General features: G+C 35.8%; 1 protein-coding gene across 3 annotated transcripts in view; it reads right to left on the bottom strand.

Annotated features, from left to right (window-relative positions):
* GFRAL (GDNF family receptor alpha like) overlaps positions 1-19,358 on the bottom strand; it is a 61,507-nt gene that overhangs the window by 33,388 nt on the left and 8,761 nt on the right. For all 3 annotated transcript variants that reach the window (XM_040473794.1, XM_040473792.1, XM_040473795.1), the window contains 4 exons: positions 11,796-12,206; positions 7,575-7,631; positions 6,149-6,479; positions 136-386 (listed from right to left, as the gene is read on the bottom strand). In XM_040473794.1, coding sequence (XP_040329728.1) covers positions 136-386; positions 6,149-6,479; positions 7,575-7,631; positions 11,796-12,206 — 1,050 coding nt within the window. The remainder of the gene's footprint in view (positions 1-135; positions 387-6,148; positions 6,480-7,574; positions 7,632-11,795; positions 12,207-19,358) is intronic.

Below are 19,358 nucleotides of genomic sequence, written 5' to 3'. Positions count from 1 at the left end.
TTTTAAGATAGAAAAGCAAACATAAGTCTGCCTTTGTTATATTTCCTATGCTGGACTAGTACTTTGTGCTGCATAGACAAAAAAAAAAAAAAAAAACAAAAAACATGTATAATTTACTGAATTTGTAGAACTTACTGAAACATGATCTTCTATGAAGCATATGTTGGAAAATCTTGCACAAAGATTCTTCACTTTGTGTGATGGTCCTACAGGTGCACTGCGCTTGAAGGACTGTCCCCAAGATCCCAATGTAAGCTGCTTTGCAGTCATCACTCCCTGAGCAAGTGAGATCCTGCTTGCTTAAGGTACTGATGCAAAACTCATCTTCATGGCACTTTCTAGTCACTTGCTGCCAGCATTTCCACTGAAATGTTCTATAGCGCCTCCTAGAAAGAATCAAGAAATGGAATTGGTCTGAATGATATCTCACAATAATATGTGGAGCTGCCTCACCTAATGAAAGACTGACATAAAACAAAAAGCCCTCCAAATGCCGGTATATAGCCGAAAACAAACTTGGTATGTTCAAGCATCCCAAAAGAGACTGTAAAAGAAGAGAAATCTTGTGAATTATTTTCCTTTTGTGATGAAAGACAGAGGCTAAGTTTAGGATTTCCTGGATGAATTATCTTTCATTACTAATTTTATTTCCATGGGTGATGGTGAGCAGTATGAACTACTTGGTGGACTTATTCGCAATATTCTTGAAGCAGAATGTGCTTTTGTGGCTAACATTTGGTCACTGTCTCTTACCAAGTTATTTCATATAAGGCTCTTGACCTTTCCAGCGAATTTTCCTACAGGATGGGAAGTACTGTACTCTTTCTTAATATTTCTAAGCAGACTAATTAGAACTTATAAAATACTTTGAGCTTCTCTAGCAAGAGCTAATTGAAAAAAAATTATTAATTTATTTAATGACTGAGAATCCATTATAACCATATCTATTCATAACTTTTCTATGTATTTGATTCTTGCTGTTGTAGCTTGGAATAAAAGTCTAGATAATGAACAACAATTTGACTTTTAAAATGTACACAGAAAGAAGATATTCTCAGTGGAACCAAGGATATTAATCTTCCTACTTAATATTGATCACCTAAAATTACTTCTTACCCTTTTGTGAATAGGTCAGCGTCAAACATGCATGAAAATCTTCTGAGTAAATGACATTTATCTTGAGCTTATTTGTCCACAATGTGATACTCTGCTTAAATCCATAACTATTTTTAATAAGCTCATATTTTAAGTAACCTTAAAGGAATCAGCTTTTTAATGTAATGGCAAAAATTTATTAGTATCTATTAAAATTCATATTTAAAAAAATCCTACAAATTTTTTGAGCCAGCAGAATATGTTCCTTTAGTTCAATTAAAGGTTATCTAGAAATGTTATGTAAATATAAGGAATTTGTATTTGTACCTAGGTGTCATTTTTTTCATTTTTAAATATATAGTTTGCTACATTTAAGTTGTAGGAGTTATCTACTCATGGACGTTATTTCATTCAGAAAATTAGTCGTGATATTCTGCACAAATGCTGAATTAAAGGATATCTTAAAATTAAAAAATCATACAATTAGTACACATTACCTATATGAGTTAAATATGGCAAAAAATTATATGATAGAAATTCTTTTCCAGGTTTAAATGTTTTGATGTACAGTGTTTCATTACCCTTCTTTTCTTGATATACTGCAGTTTTCTATTATTTTGTTCAAACAATTGTTTAAAAGTATTTTTTGAAATGGAATTATTTTGTTTTCATTTTTGCTATTGATTTCTGGTTACATTGCAAAATGCAAGAGAATGCAGTTGGTATCATTTCTGCACATGGAATGTATTACATTTGCCTTTGTGACCTAATATAACATCAAATTTTGTATTACATGGCACTTAAAATAAGTGTGTACATAGTAGAGGTTTGCTTTTAAAAAATAAGTCGATTTTTTTTAAGAAAATACTTTTTTTCACTACTTTCTTGAATCATACATATGAAACTATAGTGTACTATAATTTTCTGTAAGCTCATAAACATATATAATTGGCAAAACAGGGAGCCTGGGTGACTCAGTCAGTTATGCGGTCCACTTTGGCTCAGGTAATGATCTCCTGTTTCTTGAGCTCGAGCCCTGCGTTGGGTTCTGTGCTCACAGTTGAGAGCCTGGAGCTGCTTTCAATTCTGTGTCTCCCTCTCTTTCTCTCCTCCTCCCCCACTCCACTCTGTGCCTCTCTCTCTCTCTCTAAAAAATAAACATTAAAAAAATTGTAATTGGCAAAACATAATCTCATCCCCCAGGATACATCTATTGGACAAAATGAGTTGAAAAATTGTCTTTATACTGCCTTCTTTGGCCTTTTCAAATAAATAAAGGAGTTTCAAAACCTAATATCTATTAAAGAATCTGGCACAGGGACAGAAACTTTATTTTAAAATCCAAATGCTCTCCTCTCCCCAAGTACAGGCTCTTCAACAACAACAACGACAACAACAACAACAACAACAACAACAACAAAAGGCAGATAAAAGACAACACTCTCACTGAAGGAGTAGTTTATCATGTGGAGTTTTTCATCTGAATTACATTAAGTTAACATAAATGCTAGAAATCTTCCTAAGGCAAAATTTGCTTGAGAAAATGACAGGATTTGTCTTTTCACCTTGACTACTCATATTGCATCATATTTCCATCACCTCTATAAAATATTCATTAAGGGACTATTTACACATGGTGAAAAGAAATCTAGACTACAACAGATCTTTCTCTCTGCATTAATCCATGAAAGACAGACATTATATAAGAAAAGACACATATATGTACATTAAAAATCATAAAAATTGCAAGATATGCAATTGCGTAATTACATGATATTCAAAGGTGGAGGGAAACGAGGTGACGTCTTTTTTTTTTTAATTTTTTTTTCAACGTTTATTTATTTTTGGGACAGAGAGAGACAGAGCATGAACGGGGGAGGGGCAGAGAGAGAGAGGGAGACAGAGAATCGGAAACAGGCTCCAGGCTCTGAGCCATCAGCCCAGAGCCCGACGCGGGGCTCGAACTCACGGACCGCGAGATCGTGACCTGGCTGAAGTCGGACGCTTAACCGACTGCGCCACCCAGGCGCCCCGAAGAGGTGACGTCTTTTAAGTGCCTCTAGTTTTGCAGACCGTGCACCAAGCATTTGGAGTGGTGGTTAAATACAGGTGTCCTTTTGGAGAAAAATTACGAACTCTGTACCAATCAGTCTGAAAAGGCATGGATGCCCAGATGAGTTGAATTCAGGAATGTGTACATCAGAATCCGTCATGGGGCTCCTCAAGGATTGTAATAGCAGATCCCATCACTTGCCAGTAAAATACTTAATTTGATAGGGAAGCTAAGATATATTGTATTCTGAAAATTAAATGCAAATAACTTTAAGATAATGAGGAAGTATACCTAGGATCTTGGCATTGGAATTAAGTAAAGCTGGATACCCATTCATGGAGACATCTGATATTTTTACAGGAATTGTTTAAAAAAAAAGTTTTCCTGGCTATGAAGATATTATTAGTCTTCATTATTTGTATAGGTAGATGATTAACAGGTAGATGTAAATATTCTATTTGTGATATGATAAAAAGGATAAACAAACATTTTTACCATATTTCACTGATTATAGGAGATACCATTATCTTATTACAACTGAAATAACTTATTGGAAATTAAATCATTGTTTTAATTTAATAAATATTTTCTTGTCTTTGAGCTTAAGACTCATTCCAAAGATTTTATAAATATTAAAATGTGTAAAAAATTACATCTTAGAATCAATGAACTACAATATTTCACTGACTGAGGACTTTTGAGATAGGAGTTTAAAAAATCTAAATAGCATTGTAAAAAATTTTTTTGTCATTAATTTTTTATTCACTCAAGAGATCGCCTTAATAAACCTCAAAATAACTGATAAACTTTTGTAAAACGAGATCCTCAAATAAGACTTTCTTAAAAACTTTGGCAATTTTTGGGGCACCTGGGTGGCGCAGTCGGTTGAGCGTCCGACTTCAGCCAGGTCACGATCTCGCGGTCCGTGAGTTCGAGCCCCGCGTCGGGCTCTGGGCTGATGGCTCAGAGCCTGGAGCCTGTTTCCGATTCTGTGTCTCCCTCTCTCTCTGCCCCTCCCCCGTTCATGCTCTGTCTCTCTCTGTCCCGAAAATGAATAAACGTTGAAAAAAAATTAAAAAAAAAAAAAAGAACTTTGGCAATTTTTGGTGGTAAGTTGACACAAAAACTATGTCAGTGTTCTGGCACTCTGCTTAGATATTTACTCCTCGTGTTACAGAATGCGTGCTGCAGAAAAGCACCTGTCTTTTCCGACAAATATTTAGGAGATCTGGAGTTATTCTGAAAGTTGGAATGGCAGAGTAAAGGAGTGTAATTAAAAAGCTAAAGAAAGCAGTTTGCCGAGAATCAGTCCCTTCAGGAAATTGATAATAAATCTTTTAGCTCATTTGCCAATGGTTAAGGCAAGGTGACAAATGTGACAATCCTTACTCTGAGCTATCACACACTAGACTACTCTTCTACGTTAAATGTATATTTTGACCTTTAAATGATTTTGCTGTATGGAGTTTTATTTATTTAAATTAAATTAAATAAAACAGTCCTTGCTAGAAGGCACTGGGCAAATTGCTATGAAGAATTATTCACGAAAGAAGCATAAGACGAATCCAAACATGATATGATTTAATGCCGGTTGTGAAATAAAGCTCCTTTAACAGGGTAACAGCAGTGTTACAAATTATTTTGATTCATCAAATTTATTTAGTATTCTTCTTTCCTGGATTTTCTTACTCATCCAAAGAGGTCCAATTAGCTGCAGATTTCTTACCGTATAAAAGATAAATTCACCTTGAATATACCAGCACACGTGTTAATGAAGACTGTAGTGAGGAAAAGAAAAAATCCAGTGTTGAATTAGATTTATGGTTCCCGGGAGTCATTACCGGGAGAGACTCAGACTAGTCTCAACCAGCAGCAAGAGTGGAAGTTGTAATAAGCGAGCCGGATCATTCATACTTCTGCTCAAAATCCTCCAGAACCTGTCCATTTTACTGGGAGTCTAAATCAAGTCCTTGGTATCCCTCTGGGCCCTAGGAGACCTAGGCAGGGCTGCCCCACATCCAGTTAAATGCTTAACTGCAGCTCATCTTGCTGTCCCCCATACATGCTCTGCTCTCACTGCTTTTTGAACAGGCCCAGTTTTTCCCACAGCACTGGCTGGTCTGTTTGGTATCCCTGTTTCCAGATGCTTGCTGAGAGAGGCTCATTCCTCCACTCTCTCAAGTCTGGTAAAATGGTCCTTACTGGGACCACCCTGTTCACATTGCAACTCTTTCTGCCCATTCACAATCTCACTTATTCTGTTTTCCCTCTTGGGGTGCTCATCTCCAGAATACTCATTACCTTTTAATATAATATACATTTTTGTTATTTATTATCTCTCTTCCCCCACTGGAATATAAGCTCCGCGGGACAAGTATTTTTGTCTTTTGTACACTGATGCCTAGAGTAGAAGTAGATGTTTGATGATTATTTATTTGAATAAACAAATAAGTGACTAACATGACTCCCTTGGAAATCAAGGGTGTGAGGTTGGGAAGAGGAGAATGGGTACATTTCTGACCTCATGGTGTACATATGTGCTGGGGATGTCCAGACTAGGCTCAAGCTACCTTCTCCTTCCTGATCTCCAGCCTAGGGGAGAAAGACTAATTTTGAAGTTTGAAGAGTCACCTTGTCAAAACTCTCTGACATTTAGCAGCCTTTTGTAATCATAGCAAAAACCAAATTAAACTGACATGTAAGTCTGTTTATTTATTCATTAGTCTAACTTGAATGTCTAATTTTAATAATGCTATTTCATGGCCACCAAATCTTGACATACTGAGTTTGCTTATTCTGAAAATATATTCTGCATGTGGATTTCAAAATGGAAGCTACACATGTACCACAGATTCACAAATATGAATTGTCTGGCTTTGTTTACATCATGTTGGATGACGGTGGGAACTGTAGCTAATGTAATGAGATCAAGTGTTAGGACTGGACTGTAACAAATAAGGTGCCGAAATAAGAAAGTAAGGTATGCGTGTTTTTACTCACCTGCATAATTCATCATTTCGGCAGCTGTGAATTACATTGAGGCAAGTAGGGGGTGGAACTATGTTCACGGCACATGGCTTGCTGTGAAGAGCTTCTTTGGACTGCTGACAAGGTATATCAGATGGAGCACAGTCACAAAAAGCCAACATCTGGGCAATGTTAAAAGGCATACTTTGATAGAAGAACCGTATGGCTGCTTGGCAGTGTTTCACATCACATAGATTTCCACTTGCTGAGCAAGCTTTAAGGTAAGGGGCCAACTGTGCGTTACAGACCACATCCCCTACGCACGCCTCTGCCACTTCCAAACAGGACTGGATCCCTTTGATTCCTGAAAGCAAGGATATGTCCAGGTCGTGGAGAAGTAAACATAAACCTGTACCTACAGAACCTGCAAAACACTATAAGAAGTCTATGAGCAACACACAATGATGTAACAATGTGCTAATTTGGGCACACAGTATGTGTGTGGTTTTGTTTTGTTTTGTTTTGTTTTTAAGAGTTGGTATGAATTTACTGAGGCCTGAGTAGTGGGCTATTTGAATCATCCTTCATTTATAGTGGATACATATTATGATCCAGAAGTGATGGGAAGTGTGTAGAGCCAGAACAGAGTGGAAAAAAAAAATTCTTGAGTCCAAGTTTCTCAAATGTAAACAATAAATCTTCAGAAATTGCATGTGAGGTACATAGCTTATGGTGAGTTCATGGGCTCAAATCAAAATGATTTTTGTTCGTTCTGTTGTGCTTTTTATTTTGGGTGAAAATACTGACTAAAGGTTCTGACTGGATACATAGTTATTCTAGCAAAGAAAGATGTTCAAGTTCTGGAAAACACAGATACATGTGAGTGCCCCCTGCCCCCAGACACATACACACAAAAACAGTTAGCCTCAAACAATTTATGTGATCAAAATACCAGTGAAATTTAACCCAGATCTAGTTTTTAGTTTTAATTGTAAAGTATTCCTCAGCATAACTGTAAATAGAGGATGGATGGGGAGGCAAGTTGCTTTGACACATGAGCGAAACAAACATAAATGTTGTTGCATTTTGCAATATTAGACTAGTAAAAAGCCACACAATTTATTTTGTATTGGCATACCTTTAAGAAAGCTGGCAGCCATGCTTAAAATCATATTGTCTAGGGGCGCCTGGGTGGCACAGTCGGTTAAGCATCCGACTTCAGCCAGGTCACAATCTCGCGGTCCGTGAGTTCGAGCCCCGCGTCAGGCTCTCTGGGCTGATGGCTCAGAGCCTGGAGCCTGTTTCCGATTCTGTGTCTCCCTCTCTCTCTGCCCCTCCCCCGTTCATGCTCTGTCTCTCTCTGTCCCAAAAATAAATAAACGTTGAAAAAAAAATAAAAAATAAATCATATTGTCTAGTATTTGCAATACAGATGGAAAGTACAATATGTAAACATTACCATTATAGGGAAGAGTGGTCAGATTCCACTTGGATTGATTATCCTCTTTCATGTTATCTAGAAGGAAAACAAAGAGACCATTTCATTAGTGAATGATTTTTTTTAATTTAATAGAAGTATGCAGGCTAGGTTTATAAATGAATAATCAAGCAAAGATAAGTACAAGCCAATGGAACACTTATTTAAGACTTGATACTCAAAATTAGTAGGTGTAGATGAAGAAAAATCAACCCCCAAAGTATCATTCAAGTGAGTTAAACAGCCCTCTCTGAGGATTCAGTTACTTGAAGATTTAAACAAATGCTAACGACCAGGCCATGTGCACTGAAGTAAACAAAGAATCTGGGGAAAAAGAACAGAAGGAATATTGTCTGAATCAAAAAAATTCTTCCCAGCAGGGTCTTAATTAAATTGAAATGCAATTTAAAAATGATTTCCACCTCTGATTATCTTAATCTCTTAGAGTTCCTAGGAATTATAATCATAGAGTTAGAGAAGTGCTTTGCTAGAAGTCAACTCAGTGGCCAGCTACTTCTAAACTATTTCAAGAAGCATTGGTTGAGTCCCTACTATGTACCAGGTACTATACTGAAGACACCAATGTGTAGTCCCTATCATGAAGCATTCACAGCTTGCTACGGAATATAGACATATAAAGAAAAATCCAAACAAAACATAAGGAGCATTAATATACATATGCATAAAGCGATAAGGGAATAGTATGGTCAGATTTGCATTTTAAAATAAAAGTTCAGAAGCACCTGGGTAGCTCATTCAGTTTGGTGACCGACTCTTGATTTCAGTTCAGGTCATGATCTCATGGTTTGTGGGTCTGAGCCCTGTGTGGGGTTCCACACTGTCAGTGCAGAGCCTGCTTGGGATTCTTTCTCTCTCTCTTTCTCTCTTCCCTTCCCCTGCTCTCCCTCTCTCTCAAAATAAATAAACTTTAAAAAAAATAATGACTTCTGTTATTGTGTTGCAGTCTTTCCAGGCTCCTTGTATTGTTCCATCTGTTCTCATTATATGTGCTTTCTCCTTTTTATACCAATAAAATCTCAGCTCACGAATCACAGTGCTTCTAGAGCCACCCTCCTGTGTCACTGAGGAAGCCTGGAATGTTCCCTCTTCTGCTCTATTATTCCAGATTGAGCAAAATCCCAGTAAGTGAACCTCAGAGAGTCATACAGCTTTTGCAACACATATAAAAGTCTAGGCTAGACTTCCATCTTTGCTTTGGCACTGATTGGTATGGAGATGCCACTGATTACATACCACATATTCAAGAGTCTGTCATTGAAACATAAATAAATCCTGAATGTACTCACTTTTATGGACTGAACGTTTATGTTCCTCCAAAATGTATGTGTTGAAGCCCTAACCCCCTATGTGGCTTATTTGAATATGGGGTCTCTCAAAGTAATTCAGGTTAGCCAAGGTCATAAGAGTGGGGCCCATCTGATAGGATTATCATCCAAGTAAAAAGAGACACTAAGGAAATCTCATGTCAGGATACAGAAAGAAACCACGAAGTCCAGAAGCCAGGAAAAGAACTCTCACCCAAACCAGCCCTGCTAGACTGTGATCTGGAAGTTCCAGCCTCCAGAACTGTGAGAAAATAAGTTTCTGTTGTTTAAGCCACCCAGGCTGTTGTATTTTGTTATGGTGGCCCCAGCAGACTCATATACTCACTAAGTGGATAATTATTAGAAACACAACAAAATATTTATTTTAGCATGGGAAGAAAATAAATCCCATCGTGGATGTGTACTGTTTTATCTGCTATGAGTAATTTAGGTAAATTCTGGGCACATTAAATCCTAATTTCATATGGTACATATATGAATATACATTTTTCCCGGAGGATATTTTAAACAGTAGCTTAATTGCTGAAGAGGAGCTAAAGGGCAATATGTCACAGTAATAAATCAAAGAATGTACCAATCAGATCAATCTCTGAAAGAGAAGATCATATACATCAAAAAAAAAATACACGTGTTCTTTCTTATTCATCCACTAATATCAAAATATATCCAGAATCTGCTATCTTCTCACCTTGCTACCACCCTAGTCCAAGTTAGCATGAATTTCTCTGTTGACCTCTAGGTCCATGGTCTTATTTATCAGCTATAAGTGAATGATGCACCCCATCCCTGGTTTATACCTAGTGTACAGATCTCACCTTTTAATGCCATACATAGAATTTAGACATCAATTCCATACAAGGGGCTGCCTAATTTGATGTATTTACTTGGTTACTTAATAAACATTTCAGACTCAACCTGTCCAAAACTGACATCTGGCTTCTCTGTCCCTCACTGAAACCTCTTCTTCCTGTAGTTGTTCCCATAGTAGTTAGCAAAAATAATGGCAACAACATCCTTCTAATAACTCAAGATAAAAACCTTGGGATCAACTTCCATTTCCCTTCTTTCTTGCATTTCCACATAATTTACTAATATCAAAATATATCTGGAATCTGACAACTTCCCACAGTGGTCCATTGTCCATCATTTTTTTTTTTTTTTTTTTTTTTTTTGCTGCATCATTATACAAGCCTCCTAACTCATCTTCCTACTTGAGTCTTTGCTTCTCTTCAGTCAATGATCAACATAAAATCCAGAATTATCCTTTTAAAGGTATAAATCAGATCATGACGATCCCTTTGTGAAAACTCTTCAGTGATTTACTGTATCACTCAGAGAAAGAACCAGTGACCTAGAAATGACCTAGAAAGCCCTCCATGATCTTGCCCCTGTCTTATTTCTGATATCATCTTCCACATCTCTCTCCCTTATTCTCTCCTTTACCTATGTGTCTCCTTAGCTCTTCCTCAAACTTCCAGACAGATTTCCAGTTCAGGACTTTTGATTCCCCTTTTCTTCTGACCTAATTGCTCTTCCCTGAAATATCCACAAGGCTCATTTCCTACCTCTTTTCGTCTTTGCTCAAAATTCATTTAAGGGTGTAACTGTCTGGCCATCCTATTAAAATTACAAACTACCCACTCAGACCTCTTTTTTCCCTCTGCTTCATTTTCTCTTAGCATTCATACTGTTTGAAATATGAAAAATACTAAGATAGCCTTTTTGGTGACACAGGTTCTCATTTTCCCAGCTGCTGAAAGTATAGTTGCGTGATGACTCACACTGGTTATTTTCTAGGCATTGCCCTCATGTGAAGAAAGCGCAGCCAAGGTTACACATTTTCCCAGAGGACAGCTCATATCTCAGGACTAGCCCACAGGCAGTGTTCGAGGATCTGATCCCTTGCCTCAATTGGTGACATCTCTGAAAAGCCATCCCAGGTCCAACCTTCCTATGGAATAAAGTAAGTTTGCTGTGGCTGCAGTTTGAGTTTCAGCTGTTCCCTCCCTCTGACCCTGTTTTCCTCAGTTCCTTGTTGCTTTTGTTTCCAAGCCCTCAGGACACACACATCTTTTGTGTGCAAACCTCTGTTTCAGAGTCTTTTGCTTGGGAAGCCTATTCAAGACACCCCTCAATATAGAATGTAAACTTCAAGAAAGGGATGATTTCCTTTCCCCCCAGGTCTTAGCCCCAGGCCTAGGCATAGTAGGAACACAAAAGAAATATCTATTAAATAAATACATAATATTACTTACCACATTTTGTCTATTTATTTTTCAAATCCCCTACAAAATAATAAGCTCCTTGAATGAAGGACAAGTGTTTTGTTTTGTTATTGCTTTTTTTTTTTTAATCCTGCTGCACAGGACATAGCGCATTATAAATATCTCGTATTTGTTTAATGAATGTGTAATACATGCATAAATGAATGGATGGATGAATACAATTAACATTTTGTTGGGGCACCTGGGTGGTTAAGCAACCAACTAATGATTTCAGCTCAGGTCATGATCTCATGGTTGGTAGGATTCGGCCCAGTGCCAGGCTCTGCACTGACTATGGAGCCTACTTGGAATTCTCTCTCTGCCTGTCTGTCTGTCTCTCTCTCTCTCTCACTCACTGTAAATAAACAGACAAACAAACTTTAAAAAAAGATGATGCTAAAACCTTTTAGCATTTGCCTCTTTCTTCATAATCCCTTTGGACATATTCATGGCATCATTTTAAAAAAAAATTAATTGTCAAAGAGAAACAGGCATAAATGACAAAGTTGGAATTAGAAATTAAATATTCTTTACCTAATTCATATTCGTGATTACATACTTAATGTTCCTAAATTCTTCTTGTGTGTACCAACCTGAAACAATTTCCTGGCTGAATCCCTCTTCATAGTCATCACTGTAGGCTGGAACTTGATTCATGTGAACATCTTGTATACAAATATCTTCAAACAAACTTTTCCAAATTTCAATACACTCTACTTTTGAAGGGTTGTTGCAATGACAATTCCACAAGATCGTTTCTTTCAGACTTTCTCTTAATGCTGCACACGTGTAGCCTCCATCAATGGTCTTGCATTGTTCTGATTCTCTCCCACAGGTTTTCTTAAAATTTTCATACAACAGAGTGCAATGTTCCGACTGCTGGCAGATATGTGCTGCTGTGACACAGTCAATCTTTTTTCTAACCATTAATGATGTGTTTTTCTGATGGAACCACTGTGTGATATTTGACTGTGAAGCCAAATGTAAAGACAGTGCTGATTCTTCTATAAAGTTAAAATTAAAAAAAAAAAAAAAAAGAGAGAGAGAGAAACCAAAAATTAAATAATTTAATCTTACTGGCCTGGGTGGCTCCATGGTTAGGCATCGGATTCAGATTTGATCTCATGGGGTTCATGAGATGGAGCCCCACCTTGGGCTCTAAGCTGACAGTGGGGAGCCTACTTGGGACTCTCACTCTCCTGCTCTCTCTGCCCCTTCCCACTTGTGCATGTCCGAGTGCACACTCCCCCTCAAAATAAATAAAATAAATGAATAAATAAATATAGCATATAGACTTATCTTTTAAAAATATTTTTGTATCTATTGTCTTTCACAAACCATTAAAATTTTCAAGAGAGCTATTACAAATGAACCCAAGTTTTTACAAACTGAAATAAGGGGTGCCTGGGTGGCTCAGTTGGTTAAGCATCCAAATCTTAATTTTGGCTCAGGTCATGATCTCACGGTTCATGGGTTCCAGTGCTACCTTGGGCTCTGGGATGAGAGTGCAGAGCCTGCTCTCTCTCTCTCTCCCTCTCTTTCTGCCCCTCCCCTGTTCACACTATCTCACTCTCAAAATAAATAAACTGAAAAAAAAATTTAAAAATTTTCAAATAAAAACACTGATTATAGTTTATGTAACCACATAATGGTAATGCTCAATCTCTTTTAATGACATTTTGTCTTCATCATTTATTTTTGTTTTTCATTACATTTTGATGACGACTGGTAGAAATTGTGTGTAACTTAATACTTATAAGGCAACACATTATTTCCCTTGCATAAATTTTTATGGATTTCCATCTTCTCCTAGAAATACACTCAGTGTTTCTCTGTCTTTTAAAAATATTTTTATGTTTCCCTTAACAAGCCTTTTCAGCCCTTGGGGGTTATATCCCTCACTGAGCATACATGCTTTACTGGACAGTTCAAATGAAGTCATAATTATATGAACTTTACACAAAAAAGATAAGAAAAACAACTTCAATAGGAGACTCCAAGTCAGCTTAACATAGGCTTTCAGAAGTATACTATTTCTAAAAAGTCTTGCCTTCCTCTAGGGCACTTCAAGTAGGTCTCCACAATAAAAAACAAAAAAATCCTTGACCCTACAATTCTTCCCAAAGTAACCTTTTTCCCTGTGGCATTTTGGTCTAAAACTAAAAGATTATTAAATTTTGGTTCATTAAATTAATTTTCTTATACCTTATAAAAGGTATGAGACCTCACAGCCTTAGTTTCTACAAATGCATCATATTTATGCAAGATAAAGATAATATAATCAATTTCATGATGTGAACATGTTTACTTAAAACCTGCTATGGCATCCTTATAAGCACTATTTGGAGCCAGCCTCTGTACTGCGTGTGTTTTAAAAAATACACTACTATAGCAATTTGCACAATTCTCAAATAACAGTTCACAATGGATTTTATAATTATATAAATCAGACTCCTTTACTAGAACAGAGGTCTTCTTTTCTATTACTTTTGGCTAGTATATGCTGGGTTGCATGAATAGGATGGATGTGAATTAATGCTGTTCTCATATAATTAGTTCTATTACATTGATAATTATATACCTTGAAGTAATCTGTAATCCTGTCTAAATGTCATCAATCAACCTATCTAAATATCTATCTTTCTATCTATATATTTAATCAGCTGGACTAAATTAAATGACTTGGCTAAATGTCAATTTTGCCCTACTATATTTTCAGCTAATCAAGAGCAGAGACTGTTTCATTCATCTTTATATCCATCCTCCAGCATTTATATCTACACATGTTAACTGAATAATAAAAATTTTATGAATAGATCCATGATTTAGGTGCTCAAAAATATGTTTAAAAATTTGAAACCCTTATGTTATGATATTATTGGTTATTTGCTAAGTATCAGGTACTGTGCTGGGTGCTTTATCATAGTAAGTAAAAAAGAAAAAAGAAATGCCAAAGCTGATTTGTTCAAGAAGTTTACAGTATATTAAGGAAGAATAGAACAGTACACACATATATATGTTTGGGAATGTTTTGAGAATCCAAAGAGGAAAGGTAGGGAAAGGAAGAAGGAGGTAGGCAGGGGGAGGAGGAGGAGGAGGAGGAGGAGGAGAGGGAGAGAGACAGAGACAGAGATCGTGTCTTGGAATGATGACCAAAAAGTTTGTGGAAGGTGTTATTGTTGAGATAGGATGGATATTAAGATTTCAGTTATTTCCTTCCCACAATAAGCTAAATTATAAGCAATAAACTAATGCTCCCTGTATACATAACAACTAGGTCATGTCCATCATGAAGTTTAGTTGTGAGATCATTTAAGTCTTCTCTATAGGGTTTTTATATTCCTGGTTATCAAAATTATTGCATAGTAGACTTTAGTAAGTGTCTATGGGGAAAAAAAAGGGTTTAAATATGTGAACTGATTTCAGTTTAACTGCTCTAAATTTATATGTACCTGTTGACTGGTCACTACATTTTGCCAGAACTTGGTATGATTAAAAGTGGCTAAAGAGATATAAATTAAGTTGTCTTACCATTGTGAAACAGAAGTCAATAAACATTTTTAGTTCCAATATGCTTTTATTTCATCCCACTTCAATCTAAAACTAGTATAGACGTATTAATTAGCTAACTAATGTCATTTCAGGCTGTCCTAGTTGATGACTTCTCAGCATTTATAATTGTTGACTATTTTCCCTGTGTCTCTTTCATTGATTTCAACAACTCTTTCTGATGTTTCTTTCCCTATCTTTGAAATCTTCTTTTTGGTTACTTTAACTATATCATGAATTTTATTCTCAAAATCTTTATAATATTCTCACCTTATAGCCTTTCCTGACCAATCCTATCTTCCTTCACGGTTTTATCTATTTCTTATAAACTTTTAACTCCAAAATCTGTATGTCTATTTTATACTACTCTCTTCAGTACAAGATCCATGTTTCCAAATGCAAGCTAGATGACGTACATTCCTTCATTTCTTTTTAAAAATTATTTGTATCTTGCAAAACTTCAAACAAAATGCCAACATTCCTAATGTGAATGTTCCAAAGCATTCCACAGATGCAATGTCTCCAAAATATAATTCATCACTTCTACCCCTAATCCTGTACTTTATTCTTTCTTTCCTATCTCAGTGTATCTCAGTACCCTGTCCCAAGCCAAGCTTTATACATTTCATTCTCCTCATATCCAACTGCCACCAATTCCTATTGATTGTGATTCATAAATATACCTTACTTATGTCTTCTTCCATAGTCCTCAGCACCAGTGTGTTAGTTTAGGCATACATCACCTCTCTCTCAAATTATTTGATATCTCTGGCCTGAATCTTTCCCACCCCTCCATCCTGTCTTTTGCATTCCTGCCAGGGATACCCTTTGAAAAGCCGATTCTGCATTTCTCTGTTTAAAATGCATTAATAGCCCCTTGTAGTGACAGTTTGAGGCCTAATCCCTTTAGAAAGATACATAACTTCAGCCTTCCTCCTTTTTATAACATCTGCTTTCTTCCCAGCATCATCTCCTAATACTCCTCCATTCTACAGTCCAGTTTAACAAAGGATTTGTTGCTCCTCTGCCTGATTCTATTTTCTCTGTTTAGAACACCCATTTTGTCTCTTTAATCAACCCAATTCACCCTAAAAGCCCCAAGTCTGTCATTTCTTCTGTGAACCTTCTGAATCACCATTATTTTATCCTCTATACCTTCAAACACTGTGTGTGTGTGTGTATCACCTAGCATGTATCACATTGTACAGGTGATACTTAGCACTTACCATTTTAATTAAGAATTGAACTAAAGTAAATAACAAAGGTATCTGGGAAATCCTCAAATATTTGGAAGTTCAACAATGGTATTGTAAAATAAACCATGAATCAAAGAGAAAGTCACAAGGGAAATGAGAAACCATTTTGAATTGAATAAAAATGAAAACATAGCATACTAAAATTTGTGAATAGAACTAAAACAGCACTTGGACATTTATATAATGAAATGCTTATAGGAGGAAGGAAAAAAATATCAAATCAGTGATATAAGCCTTTATCTTAAGAAACCAGAAAATGAAGAGCAACTTCAAGTCAAGTCAAACACAACAGCAACAAAAAATAATAAAGAGCAAAACTGAGAGACAGGGAGAGACAAAGAGAGGAAGACACAAATTACCACCATCTGAATGAACGAAAGGACATTACTATAAGTCCTATAGATATTTAAAGGACAATTTGAGAATATTAGGAACAACTTAGCAGAGAGATACGGAAAAAAGGTAAAATGGAAACCCTAAGAATAAAAATTCAACATAAATCCAACAAACAGAAAAGTTCACTGAAAGACACAAACTACCAAACTCAGCAAGAAATAAGTAAACAGTTCTATGACAAACACGCTGAACATTTTTAAATCTTCCAATGAAGAATTGCTCAGATATCTTCACTAGTGAATTAAATTAATTAAATTGAATTAAATTAATTCCTTAAATTTAAGGAAGAAATACTACTACTTCTTTGTATACTCTTTTAGGATAAAAAAGAGGATGAAATACTTCCCAAGTCATTTTAAAAAACAGCATTATCCAGGGGCACCTGGGTGGCTCAGTCAGTTTAGCACCCGACTTTTAATTTCTGCTCAAGTCATGATCTCACAGTTCATGAGTTCGTCGTGAGTTCAAGCCCCAAGTCAGGCTATCTGCTGACAGCTTGGAGCCTGCTTTGGATTCACTGTCTACGTCTCTTTCTCTCTCTTCCCCCTCCCAGCTCACACACACTCTCTCTCTAAACATTTTCAAAAAATATAAAAATTAAAATTAAAAACAGTATTATCTAGATAACAAAATCAGACAAATATGCTGTCAGGACAACATTCCAATGTCCCTCAGGAACATAGATTAAAAACCCTCAACAAAATGGTAGCAGATTCAATCTAGCAACATATAAAATGAATAAATACTTCATAACTGAATAGTATATATCCTCAGAATGAAGGGTTAGAACCAACGCTAAGAATCAACAAATAATTCATCATATTAAAAAAAACCTAAAAGTATAAACCATGATCATTGCAAAAGAGGCAGAAAATCATTTGCAAATCTATTCATGATAAAATCTCTAAGCAAACCGGATATAGGAAGGAATTTTCTCTGCCTGATAAAGGGAGGAGGAACCTGCAAAGAACTTACTGCAAAATCCATTTTTTTTATTTAAAAAACATTTTTTTATGTTTATTTTATTTTTTAGAGAAAGAGAGCACAAGTTGGGGAGGGGCAGAGAGAGAGAGGGAGACACAGAATCCAAAGCAGGGTCCAGGCTCTGAGATGTCTGCACAGAGCCTGATAAGGGGCTAGAACCCACGAATTGTGAGATCATGACCTGAGTTGAAGTTGGTCACTTAACTGACTGAACCACCCAGGCACCCCTGCAAAAACCATTCTTAATGGTGCAAAACTAAATGCATTTCTCCCAAGACAGGTAAAAAGGCAAGGATGGCCACTCCCAGAAATCCTATTTAACATTATCCTTCAGGTCCTACTCAGAACAATAGAGCAAGGAAAAGAAATAAAGGCCTACAGTTTGGAAAGAAAGAAAGAAAACTCTCTATTTGCAGATATAAATATTTAAGTCTATGTAGACAATCCTATAGATTCTACAAAATAAAAGATACTAGAAGTAATAACTGAGCTGAGCAAGTTACAGGCTATAAGGTGTGTGTGTACACACACACACACACACACGTGGTATATATAAGATATATGTATATATATGGTATATATATATATAAGATATATGGTATATATATATACAATATATGTATATATATGGTATATATATATGATACATGTAAATATATGGTGTATATATAAGATATATGTATATATGGTATATATATATATGCCTTATATATACCATATATATATAATTTTGATATATTAGCCATAATTGATTAGAAATTAAAATATTAAAAAGTTACCATTTACAACAGCATCAAAAAAGTGAAGCATATTTATGTAAATCTTAAAGAGTGTATGAAGTACACACTGAAAACTACAAAATATTGCTAAGAGGAAAGTATTGGCAAAAGTACAGAAATATAGGCAGCTGGAACAAGATAGAACAATCTAGAAATTGAGACACTAATATATAGCCCAAAGGATTTTGGAGAAAGGTGAAACTGTAGTCCCTTTATCAAATGTGGTAGAACAACTGGATATCCAAAGAGAAAAAAAAAAAAATAAATGAATCTGACCCATGGTTTGCACCACAAACAAAAATTAACTTACAGTGTATCATAAGCCTGAATGCAAAACCTAAAGTACTTAATGTCTAGATCATATAAGAATATCTTTGTGATTTGGGGTTGGATAAAGATTTCTTAGGTTCAACAGGAAAGGTATTATTTATAAAAGAAAAAATGATAAGCTGGATATTGTTAAACTTTAAAAAACAACAAACTTCTGCTTTTTGAAATATACGCTTAAAGCAATAAAAGATATAGACAGGGAAATATCATTTACAGAACACATATCCTGATAAGCCCTATTCAACACAGAGGAAAAACTCTTAAAACCCAATAAAAAAGGCAAAACTCAAATTAAAAAAGGGCAAAATTTTAAAGAGATGCTTTACTAAATAATGTATAAAGAGGACACCTAAGCACATGAAAATATGTTCAACATTATTTAAGTGCAAATTAAAACCACAATGTGACACTACCACATATATATTGGAATGGCCTCAAAATGAAAGCAAATAACAAAATCAAGTGCTACTGAGGATGTGGAGCAAGTGGAACTTTTATACATCGATGGTTAAATTAAACTTAGAATATTGTATGAAAGCTTATCATACAGTTGAACATAAACATTACCGTATAGCCCAACAAGAATGTGGAGAAATAAAAACTTGTTTGTAGGAGTCTTGTATGTGAATATTTATAGCAGCTTTATTTATAACCTCTAAAAATCTGGAAACAATGCAAACCACTTTCAGTGGTGAATGGATAACCAATACAATGGAATACTACTCAAAACAGAGAACAAACTTGTTCAAAAACTACTAGTGAACCTCAAATCCATGATGTTAAATTAAAAAAAAAAAATCAGGCAGGTTCAAGTTTCCCTAATTCCAAAAGGTTACCTAATTCTATTTATGTGAAACTCTGG

This window comes from Herpailurus yagouaroundi, unplaced genomic scaffold (assembly GCF_014898765.1).
Source record: "Herpailurus yagouaroundi ecotype Mexico unplaced genomic scaffold, PumYag 139, whole genome shotgun sequence".
In the NCBI taxonomy this organism is placed as follows: domain Eukaryota; kingdom Metazoa; phylum Chordata; class Mammalia; order Carnivora; family Felidae; genus Herpailurus; species Herpailurus yagouaroundi.
Note: the sequence above shows the minus strand (reverse complement) of the source record. Positions and strands in the feature narration are given on the sequence as shown.